Source organism: Doryrhamphus excisus, linkage group LG12, assembly GCF_037039965.1.
Source record: "Doryrhamphus excisus strain RoL-2023G ecotype Guam linkage group LG12, RoL_Dexc_Guam_v1.1, whole genome shotgun sequence".
NCBI lineage: Eukaryota > Metazoa > Chordata > Actinopteri > Syngnathiformes > Syngnathidae > Doryrhamphus > Doryrhamphus excisus.
Window position 1 is genome coordinate 13878849 of NC_136368.1, and position 12040 is coordinate 13890888.

At 43.0% G+C, this 12040-nt stretch overlaps 1 protein-coding gene across 1 annotated transcript; it reads left to right on the top strand.

The window, feature by feature from the left end:
- The first annotated feature begins 345 nt into the window (after positions 1-345).
- Positions 346-9895, top strand: efhc2 (EF-hand domain (C-terminal) containing 2). Its single transcript, XM_078795403.1, has 14 exons — positions 346-474; positions 545-695; positions 1375-1598; positions 1695-1946; positions 2396-2503; positions 3100-3238; positions 4485-4650; positions 4724-4866; positions 4941-5137; positions 5219-5352; positions 5553-5747; positions 7374-7466; positions 7553-7652; positions 9130-9895. The coding sequence occupies exons 1-14, from the start codon at positions 355-357 to the stop codon at positions 9259-9261; spliced, it is 2154 nt and encodes a 717-aa protein (XP_078651529.1). The 5' UTR covers positions 346-354; the 3' UTR covers positions 9262-9895.
- Positions 9896-12040: the final 2145 nt, after the last annotated feature.

Sequence of the window (12040 nt, forward strand, 5' to 3'; positions counted from 1 at the left end):
AAGAAAATCGGGTTAATCCTCTTGAGTCTTGTCATGGTAGTCATTGACAATGCTGGCTCAAATTGCCAAGTTCTTTGGTTATCGATAGTATTTTGTAATTTGACAATTTTGTATTCTTACAGAGGAGGAATGTTTGAAATATATTGGAATTATAAGGCATCTTTGAGAAAACTTTGAGTGTCATTGAGTATCATTTTTGATCCGAGCGTCCTTGTTTTCTGTCATGACAATATGGTCACCCTAATTTAACATATGTTAACTTGTTTGGGGTTTTTTTTTTTGCAGCTGCTGAAAGACAAATTCCACAAATCCCAACATTTTGACTACTCCAGCGACCTTCCTCTCCTCACAGGGATGGAGAAGCCAGGTATCGGGGGTGAACTGCTGCCTGGACAGAAACGCAAACCCAAATCTTCTGTCTATCCCAGAGGAGCAACCGGTGGTTTGCCGTCATGGGTCGCTTTTGACAAACAGGTACTTCAGGCCAGCACCTCATTTTATACCCCATGTTACATTTCACACAAACTTATTTCCCCTTTCCCAGGCACTTTGTTTTGAGGCCTACCTCCAGGAAGCTGTGCCAGAGGCTCCCAATGAGACCTACAGGATCCGCAAGTGTAAGATTTACTTCTACCTCGAGGATGATACCATGCAAGTAGTGGAGCCAGAGTACAAAAACAGTGGAATCCCTCAAGGTAAAAATAATATTCCAGTTAGTCGGTCATTGTGGGCAATGGTTTATTTAAAGTGCTCATTACACCAAAACACATGTTAATCTAAAAATAAACGGAGTAAAATAAATACAAATAAAAACATAACTTGCAAGACTGGCATTAGTGCTAATTTTTCGACCCTTTGTATTGAGTTGTGGTCTCCAATAGAGCAGCTACACACAATAACACACACAGAAAAATGTTTAGATCTTCCAGAATCTGCACCTATTCCAGCTGTAGTTCCTTTGTGCTTCCTGCCAAAACGGTCCGTTTTAATTTATTCCACCCACGGCCCACCTCTGGGCATGCCCACTCCGCTGTGATTGGTCACACACAATGAACCATATAAGGAAGTCCGCCCCTCTGTGACATCACAAAGGTACAGTTTTACCATGACTTTTGAAACGGAGCGTTTTGAGCCATCCCAAACATTTTTCAGGACTCACTTCCGAATGTGCAAACCTCATTATCTGAAACTTTGGCATTGTTTAATTACATTTATAGATCAGAAAAGTGGAAAAAGCATAATAGGTCCCCTTTAAATGTATACTGTATCCCAACTGAGCAACTTTTTTTTAAAGGTTGAATTTTCCTTACATGCCATTAATGTGACCATTGTGTGTATTTTAACCATCACCTAATGCTGTGATGTTGCTGTTAGGAACTCTTATTCGTCGCCAACGTATTCCACTGCCTCCGCCCAAGGAGGACCAGTACTACAATGTGTTCCACTTTAACCTCAACCAGCAGATGGTGCTGTTCTCTCACACGTTCACCATCACCAACTGTGACCAGTTCACAAAGAACTTTCTCACCAAATGTGGTGTCATTCTCAATGACCCTGTCTCTGTGCCTGACGACCCATACCGGAGCCTCAGAGACAAGGTTACATTATATTTCTTTGTCTTTCTTTACTAATATTTTCACTATAAAAATATTTCTGTTGAATGATTATTGATTATTATTTATTCACACATTCAGATTGAGAAAAGCATGAGTCCCCTGCGGCCATATGAGAGGCGAGACACTCTGAAACAGTTCCTGGACCATGACCGCAAAGTCCTCCGTTTCTTCTGCTTCTGGGATGACACCAACGCCATGTTCGGAGATCTACGAGAACTTGTGCTGCTCTACTTCCTGGCTGATGACACTATAGCAATCAAGGAGGTCATCCCCCCAAACTCTGGGAGAGTCACAATGTCCAAATTCCTCAGTCGGAGCAAACTTCCCAAGGTGAAATGCCCGGGAAAGGTATAAATTAGACCACAAGCATGGATTTTTAATTTAAAACTGGTATAAAACAGCAAGGTAATGGCAACCGAAAGGCTTGCAATCCTTCCTTCTGGTTGGCTGCCCTCTTTCCATCATTTCTGTCTCATTCAGTCTGACAGCAAGGATGACTGTAGCATCCAGCATCCAACCCCCCCACACTGCCGCTCCCCCAAGCATTTTGGCTTTACCGGCGCAGTGTCTAATTCAACTTGAAAGACAGCCAGGCCTCCATCATGTGTGTCTTTTCACTCCAGTAACTTTGTTTGCACTGACGCCTGTCATTAAATGTCAGCCCTCTAAAGGTTGACCACGATACGCCAGCCAATGGGAACGCAACGGCACATAGCTGTTTTCCTCATCCTCGTTGTTTATCATTATCATTAATTATCATTATCATTTATTCTCCACAGCATGCTTCAAACCAGTTGGCCCTTCCTGGTGAGATGACAAATCGCACCGTGCTCAATGTGCTGGCTTCCACCAGACAAGGAGATCGCTACATGCTGGATAGTCTCAAAGTAAGACTCCAAGGATTAGTAAATGACAGTTCATGAGATGTCACTTTACAATAAGGTACACAAAAGACAGATTAATGACTGAGGTACTTTAATTTAGAGAGGTAACTGAGGAACTGGCAGCACGGCTGTTGAGTGGTTAGCGCGCAGACCTCACAGCTAGGAGACCAGGGTTCAATTCCCCCCTCGGCCATCTCTGTGTGGAGTTTGCATGTTCTCCCCGTGCATGCGTGGGTTTTCTCCGTGTACTCCGGTTTCCTCCCACATTCCAAAAACATGCTAGGTTAATTGGCGACTCCAAATTGTCCATAGGTATGAATGTGAGTGTGAATGGTTGTTTGTCTATATGTGCCCTGTGATTGGTTGGCGACCAGTCCAGGGTGTACCCCGCCTCTCGCCCCAAGACAGCTGGGTTAGGCTCCAGCACCCCCCGCGACCCTCGTGAGGAAAAGCGGTAGAAAATGAATGAATGAACTGAGGAACTAATGAGTAGTGGTTAGGGTTAGGTAGGTTTCTCATTAACTACTGTGATTGTATTAGTCATAACATTATAGTTACTATAGTCATCATGTGGTATCCCTGTTTCCCTTCCCATGCAGACAGGAGCCATCCAAGAGGAGTTCTATAGGGACTTTGATCTGACGGTAGGCGGTGAGATGAACGTGTGGGGCAGGAAAGTGATTATTGCAGACTGTGACGACTTCACCAAAGACTACTACCGCTCCAAGTATGGCATTGGTAAACAGCACTGTCACTTGGATTTGGTCATTTGGTTAGTAAGCAGTGGTCCCCAGAAAATGATGGGAGTAGGCTTAAGGTGATGTGTACATTTCACCACTTGAGGGCAGTATGAGTTAGCGATGATCACTAGTTCTAAGAAAAAGATGCAGGCGTTTGGAGGATGTATAGTTCTTGGATGAATTTTCATAAAGTATATTATATTACTTATTACTTATTATATTATTATATATACTATATTGACAGTTACTATGCTATCCATTATGTCATTGTTAGGTTAGACAGGTTAGACTTTCTTTATTGTCATTGCACAATAACACAGCAGTGAAATTGCCAACAAAATGTCGTTGCCTGGCTCCTGTGTAATAATAAATAATAAATAATGAATAATGAATGATAAATGATAAATGATAAATGATAAATGATAAATGATAAATAATAAATAGATGACATCAAATGTGATCAACAATGTACAGCGTAAACAGTAAATTGCACAATAATTTATCATATCATAATAATTTTTCATATCACCTCGTACTTCGATACGAGGTGCATTATTTAAAAAAAAAACAAAAAAATAAACCTTAAACTGTATTATGGAAAGCAGGAAGTGAACAAATGTAACAGTTACTGATTGTAAAAGTACCAGATGGAGGGGTAGGATTTAATAAGCTTTGCTTCTTCCTACTCCTTTTGGACATGTGGAACTGTGAACTGATTATGTGATGCATTCAATTGTAATCTGATGCATGTTCAATTGAAATAAAACCATTACCATTACCATATTGAATTCTGGCAAAGATAATTACAGTATGTTGGGGCAAAAAAACCCCAATTCAATATTGATAGCATAATGATATGTTATTGTGGTGCAGCATAGAATGATTCCTGTCGGACAGACAAGATACTAGGGCCTCCTCGGGCGGTATTGTTTTCCGCCTCTACTACCGAGGGCCTAACGAGACATGCTTCCCCACAGCAAGAGTAATCCAAGCCAGGTCGGACTGAGTCTGCCACCCTGAGCAGAATGTTGGGGCTCTCCTGCATTAGTTACAGCAGTAAACCAAGAGGAGCTCCCAGTGATGGAAAGTGCCATCTGACTCTCAGCAGTCAGGGGTCAGTGCTGGGTTAACGTCCGCTTGGGATGGATAGATGGATTACCTCTGAGACTGTGATCATTTCAGCGTTCCTCCTGGGATTCGTTCTTCTTTTAAGTGTTTTGTCTTTTCTCCTTCACCCCCCTCAGAGGACTTCACCCCGGTGAAGTACAAAGCTGCTGTAGCCCCCAAACCCCCAAGGTCTGTCCCTCCTTATAACGGCTTTGGCTCAGAGGAGGACTCGCTAAGCTCTTGCCAGCGCCTGCTGCCCAAACCCCCACAGAAAGATGTCCACAAATTCATGGAGTATGACAGGTAGGATCAGTCACACTGCAATATGGATTTATTCCCGCCTCTTTTACTCCACCTTGTGTGTTGTTTTGTTCAGATGTGGCCTTGAGAGCAATGTGCTGAAGTTCTACGCCAAAATGGTGACCACCAGTCAAGTGGACAGTGACAGGGAGTTTATAATTTCCTTCTACCTGAGCGACGACTCCATCAGTGTGTTTGAGCGCTCTCAGAAGAATTCAGGTTTGGACCACATGGCTCTTCCAGACCATAAACTCCAACCACACATTAAAACTTCCTCACCCTTCTCCCATCAGGTGTACTTGGTGGTATGTTCCTGGCAAGGGGTCGTATAAAGAAACCTGGACAGGAGTTGTTTAAGAGCGAGCTCTCAGAGTACTTCACAGCCTGTGATCTGTACGTAGGAGCTACTCTTTGCCTCAACAACAGGCAGTTCCATCTACTGGATGCTGATGAGTATACCTTCAACTACTTGGAGCAACATGCTGATAAGGTTTGAAAAGGCAAAACTTCCTTTTGCAAGTAGCAACACTCTCAGTGATGTAATGCAATACTGTGTGTAATTGTCTTAAAGTTCCCCAAGGCCGATATTGGCATCATCCTTGGTAAATTACGGTCAATTCCAGAGGAGAAGCAGCGGGAGATCCGTAACTTTCTGGCTCTCAGTGACCCTGGCAACAGCGGTTTTGTTACCTTTGAATCCTTGAGGTACAATTTCAGTCAACTACAAGTCGCTTTTACACACTGATCTTGAAAAATGTGCCACCATTCTTCTACCTGTGGACCTTTTACGCAGTTGTGTGCCTTTCACACAGTGACATGGTTAACCATGATCTAACAAGAGACGGGTCAGAGGCGCTATCATGTCATAGAAGTAAAGCTATTATTTTGTGACTACACAATAACAGGGGCCTCCTGGTGGGTATGGGGTGCGGTCTGACGGAGCATGAGGTTCTGGTGCTTTGCCGATCTTTCGTCGAGCACAAGCAGTCTGATATTGATGTGGGCCTGATGTTGGCTGTGGCCCAGGACTTCCTCAAGAAGAAGAATTTTGACCAGCTGCCTGACATGGCCCGAGTGTTTGAATACAACGACCCAAACAAGTAGGTGCAGAGTTGCCATTACTGCCAAGCGATTTTCTAATTACATTAGTGAGCGCTAACAGGGTCTCATATGTGCCAAGACGTGCACTCTCCTTGGTTCTCAGGGTTGTAGCTCATCTTAAACTGAGCCAGGTATTTAAATCTGGGACACATCAGCCTGTTTTGACTGAGTCTTTGAACAATACTCGCAGGCGCTGATTTGTGAGCACTTAATGAACTCCCAAAGCATCTATGTGCCTCTAGTGGTGTAAATGAGGTATCAGGTACATAGATAATGGTCACAGATGCAAACGCACATTGTAAGTAGACAGATAGCGTCACAACAAGACATCCATCGTGCAGTCAGTGGCCCCATTTCTCTGAGCAAGCATTAGTTCCAGCTTTGCAAGTGGAGCATTGGAACCAGATGGACCCCAAAGACCTATAAGGCATGTTGTGTGGAAGAACACACACACAATGACAATGTTCTTCCCTTTTTCTGCACTAAATCACATTTTTTTTTCCCCTAAACAATTTCATCACCGCCCTTTGTTAATGAAATGTATTGTTCACAACAATGGCCGCCACTGTTGATTTCCACAAAAAAATTGTGAAGTTAGCAAAATAAGGGTCTTTTAATGGCAGTTAACCGTAATTTTTTTTAAAAACCGTAACTTCACAGCTTACAGTTTATTACTAACACATTAGCGCACTCATTCATTCATTCATTTTCTACCGCTTTTTCCTCACAAGAGTCGCGGGGGGGTGCTGGAGCCTATCCCAGCTGTCTTCGGGCGAGAGGCGGGGTACACGCTGGACTGGTGGCCAGCCAATCACAGGGCACATATAGACAAACAACCATTCACACTCACATTCATACCTATGGACAATTTGGAGTCGCCAATTAACCTAGCATGTTTTTGGAATGTGGGAGGAAACCGGAGTACCCGGAGAAAACCCACGCATGCACGGGGAGAACATGCAAACTCCACACAGAGATGGCCAAGGGTGAAGGGTGGAATTGAACCCTGGTCTCCTAGCTGTGAGGTCTGCGTGCTAACCACTCGACCGCCGTGCCATTAGCACACTCATTCTTATCATTCTTATTATTGTAAAAAATGCTCAATAAGTTATGCCTATTTTCTTTTTTTAATAGTCAGACATTCTTTTTCAAATAAATAATGAAAAATATATTTTTAATAATTTTTTGGTTATATTTTCAGATTTTCAATTATTCATAGCTTGTGAGCACTGTGGAAATGAAATCACACTATTATTAAAAACTCTTCAGTGCAGACATCCATTAAAGTATTCTTTGCTACATGTGGTTATAGCCATTGAGCAATGATAAGCAAGGTCAAGCTGCCATGTTTGCTCATGTGTTCCAAGCTAACATCCAAGTATGGTGTTGATTGTTCATCATGGCTCTAATGAACTGGTATGGCAAGAATGGACCTCTGACTTCTCTCACATTCATGTGTGTGAAACAACTGTCCTTTGAGGACAAGCGCACCACACACAAAGTAGCATAGAAGTAATCAGTATTACACTTTGCTCTGTACATAGCTGATGTAATTACTATTGCATTGATTGATGTATATGTTACGTATATGTATGTAATGTTATGAGTTGTCTGTAACTTTGCAGAACAGGACACATCTCTGTTAAAGGGGCGACGGCCATCTGCAAGACATTCCAACTACCCGTGTCTGACAACCTGCTAACGTGTCTGCTCCACAAGTAACATGCAACAAGTCTCTGATCCCATTTTTATACCTTGTCAGTTGTGTTTTCTAAAGCAGACACAATTGTGGTGCACCGTATAGGTTTGCAGACGGGGACCAGATTGACTACAACGCCTTTCTGGTTGGCATCAACTGGCTGGAGCACCCCGCCCCCCCAGTGATGCCTGATGACACCTTGAAGGTAAGACTAGAAAGTGCAATCAAATAGGTGTGTTCGATTCTTATATGTTACTTTATAATTAGCTGGGCCTATAGCAGAACCTCTACAGTCGAACAAAGGCAGTTTGGAGACATTTTGTTCAGATTTCTAACAAATTTCTTAATGGAAGTAATTAGGTGTGGCCATCATAAAACCCAATATTTTGAGTAACATTCGTAACTGTACTTTAACTGTACTTTAAATTTAAAGGGGACCTATTATGCTTTTTCACCTTTCTGACATATAAATGTAGTTAGAATGTTGTATTCTCATGTGAAACCATGCCAAAGTTTTATATAATGAGGTTTGCGCATTTGGAAGTGATCCCTGAAAACTGCTTGGGGTGGCTCAACAAGCTCGGTTTCAGGGGGCGTTGCAAAAGTGTTCCTTTGTGATGTCACAGAGGGGTGGGCTTCCTTATGGGTGTGACTGTCGGTGCGATACACTCTCTGCCCTCCCCCAAGCTCTGCTTCTGTGTTTACATTGCTAACAATGGTTAAAATGTTTCTTTGGGTATTCCTAAAGACGCAAACAAGTTGTTGGAGTTTCTGATTCCCTACCAGCAAAATAAATGCATTTTAATCTGGACTGTCCGGTCTCTACTTCCGGATGAGACTTGAGTACCAACACATATGGCTGTATGTCAAAAGTGGACACTAAAAAGGATAAATCGCCATTTATCAACTCCGATACCGTTTATCAACTCCAGGGGAAGCACAAAATCCAAAGAAATACAGGTGGAGTAGGTGCAGATTCTGTAGTCTAGAAAGCTTTCTGTGCTGGTTATTGTGTGTAGCGGCTCTATAGGAGTCCACAACTCAATACAAAGGGCCAAAAAATGAGCATGATAGGTTCCCTTGTCAGGCTTTACGTACGGTGAATGCGCCACACTTTTCACATTGTCAGCCATTCTAGTACCACAAGATACTGGGAGCTTCCCAGCATGCTTTGCGGTACTTCATTCATTTTCTACCGGTTTTTCCTCACAAGGGTCACAGGGGGTGCTTGAGCCTATCCCAGCTGTCTTTGGGCGAGAGGCGGGGTACACCCTGGACTGGTTGCCAGCCAATCACAGGGCACATACGTATAGACAAACAACCATTCACATGTGGGAGGAAACCGGAGTACCCGGAGAAAACTCACACATGCATGGGGTGAACATGCAAACTCCACACAGAGATGGCCGAGGGTGGAATCGAACCCTGGTCCTCCTAGCTGTGAGGTCTGCGTGCTAACCACTCGACCGCCGCGCCGCCGCTTTGCGGTACTTGTTTTGCAAAAAGTTGCTAAAGTTACATGTTTAGAGTTTTTGTTTTTTCTCCAGCGTGTTTATTTTCCAAGTGATTGTGATTTAGAGTAATGTGCTAAACAAAAAATGCTTTCTAAGTTGAAACAGGTGAGTGTGTGCCTCAGTTTCTGACTGTTCTCTTATTACTGTGTGTTTTCCTGTCCTCTCCAGTTTGACGTGAATATGCGGCATGATGCCAGCGAAGTGCAGCGAGTGAAAAACGTCCGCTACTCGTCCCTGCTGCAGGATGTGTTCCATGGCGCCTCCAACACGGATGACCCTAAGAGCACCGCATTAGCATAGATGAGTGCGACACATGCACCCAGACATGATGCATTACCTCAATTTGAAAGAAGAAAGACACTAACACGCTCCAGTTCAGTGCAATTTGTGCCATCTGGGGCTCTGTCGGCACACAGCGAACCTTTAAACAGAACCACATTTCAGGTCAAGGTGGGTCAGGCTCACACACATAAAGACTACAGTTATTACGCTGCAGATTCCAGAATTGTGTGCAATTTATGTGAGAGAAAATTGGCTAAAGCGGAAGAAACAGATGATCATGGCTGTCAGCTCCCAGCTGTGGAAATAACAGGTACATATCAGCTCTCACGCTCAATCCAAAAGTCAGAATGAGCCAAATTTTTTTTCCATTATCAGGGCTGAGTTATATGCAAAAGCATATTTTTCATAATTTAATGAATTAGTTTTCATTTATGTGTGTTTTGTTGTTGTGGAGAGTGGATATGCAATAATAGGATTATGCAATAATAGGCTATGTATTTAATTAGTTGTCCAAAGTATTAGCTGGGGGCCAATTATGACCTTTGGTTTGATTTTTATTGGCCCAGTGCACATTATATTATACACTGGAATTTACAGTAAAATACTAAAATATATTTTACCGCTTATGCATACAAAGTACCTCACTGACACAGGGGAGAATGGGAATTATCAATGAAAATTAATAAAATGTTAAATGATTACACATGTATTCGTGATTTGTTTGCTTTAAAAGGACACTTATGCTCATTTTTTGTGCCTTTGTATTGCATTGTGGACTCCTATAGAGCAGCTACACACAATAACAAGCACAGAAAGCATTCTAGTTTTTCCAGAATCTGCACCCATTCAGCTGTATTTCTTAGAGTTTTGTGATTACCACGAAAACATGTCTGTTTTCTCTGGGCATGACCATTCTGCTGTGGTTGGTCACACTGCCAGGTGCATAGAAAGAGTTCTGGTTTGTGCGGCTAACTTTATAGGAATTGATAATTAATCTTTTTAAAATGTCCGCTTTTAACATACTGCCATATGTGTTTGGACCCAAGAAAAGACGTTACTTCAAGACATCTCTTAATGGTAAGTAGCTTTAGTGTTTTGACATTTTCTACAGCATTGGTTTATCTGGTTCACAGCCACGGCCATATGAGGAAGAGCCCGTCTGTGACATCACAAAGAGGCAGTTTTACCACGCCTTTCGAAACCGAGCATTTTGAGCCATCCTAAAAAGATCCCTTTTAAACAAAAAAATAAATAATGCCACATGATCTTGCAAGAATGATCATTTTTACTTTTCACAGCGGAAAGAGTGTTTAATTTCTTTTTACACTTGCATGTTTTAAAATGTTAGTACCACTAATGTTAAACTGACACTAGCATCTGCACGAAGATGTGGCGATGTTTCAGACAAACATTAAAGAGTAACAGATCGCTTTCCTCTTCCATGAGAACATGCAGGAGCGTCGTACCCCATCAAGTCGTCTCGCATGCTTTACTGTAGTTCTGCTGTATAGCACTGCCTTGTAAAGAGTAACACAGGAAAGAGGTTGTAAATATCTGCAGGGGTTAACAGGATCTGAGCTCAGGTTTTATGCGGGGTCTGATGGAGTCACAGCTAATTGACAAAGTCTAAACAGATATCTGAGATCAGGAAGAGGGGGCGGAGCGTTTTTAGTGTGAGCTGTTTAGTGGCCTCTAGATGCCCTCGTGCTTCTCCACCTTCATGGCCATTCACGCACTTCAATGTACAGTAAGTGCATCCTGTCAAGACAGATAAGTTCTAAGATGATGTATGTTTGAAAAAATACTAATTATGATGCATTTTTGTGTTTCCAAATTTGGTGGACATATTGAAGGTCTGACAATGAAATGTTGGCAGTGATTGGATTTTGACCCGACTCATAACATCACTTGAAACAAGGTAAATAATCTATTTACTACAAACCACATGGACTATAGGGTATATTAAAAGGTCTTAGTGAGAACTTTCTAGAGTTGTAGTTATTTGGCTACATACGCCCTCTCTTCATATCAATGCATACTGCCTAACAGCAATACACTGATGCAGAACTTCGTCAGATGGAGTTCCAACCGGCAGCAAGAGAGAGGAGGACCAGATGGTCCAAACTGACGTTGGACCCACAGCTTTAGCTGTGAGTAGAAAATTCATTCATTCATTTATTTCTACCGCTTTTTCCTCACGAGGGTCGCAGGGGGTGCTGGAGCCTATCCCAGCTGTCTTTGGGCGAGAGGCGGGGTACACCCTGGACCGGTCACCAGCCAATCACAGGGCACATATAGACAAACAACCATTCACACTCACATTCATACCTATGGACAATTTGGAGTCACCAATTAACCTAGCATGTTTTTGGAATGTGGGAGGAAACCGGAGTACCCGGAGAAAACCCATGCATGCATATAGGAGGATTCAGACACATTTTTGTTGTCACCAGATGAGGGCGGCACGGCAGTTGAGTGGTTAGCGCGCAGACCTCACAGCTAGGAGAGGTGGGTTCAATTCCACCCAAGGCCATCTCTGTGTGGAGTTTGCATGTTCTCCCCGTGCATGCGTGGGTTTTCTCCGGGTACTCCGGTTTCCTCCCACATTCCAAGAACATGCTAGGTTAATTGGCCACTCCAAATTGTCCATATGTATGAATGTGAGTGTGAATGGTTGTTTGTCTATATGTGCCCTGTGATTGGCTGGTGACCAGTCCAAGGTGTACCCCGCCTCTTGCCCGAAGACAGCACCCAGCACCCCCGCGACCCTCGTGAGGAAAAAGCGGTAGAAAATGAA

What these genes read in the sequence shown, in the direction of transcription:
- efhc2 (XM_078795403.1), top strand. Translation starts at nt 355, where the DNA reads ATGGAGAAGCCAGGTATCGGGGGTGAACTGCTGCCTGGACAGAAACGC. An exon ending in AAACAGTGGAATCCCTCAAG is followed by an intron (nt 696 to 1,374) that starts GTAAAAATAATA and finishes TGTTGCTGTTAG; the next exon opens with GAACTCTTATTCGTCGCCAA. An exon ending in GTTACCTTTGAATCCTTGAG is followed by an intron (nt 5,353 to 5,552) that starts GTACAATTTCAG and finishes ACACAATAACAG; the next exon opens with GGGCCTCCTGGTGGGTATGG.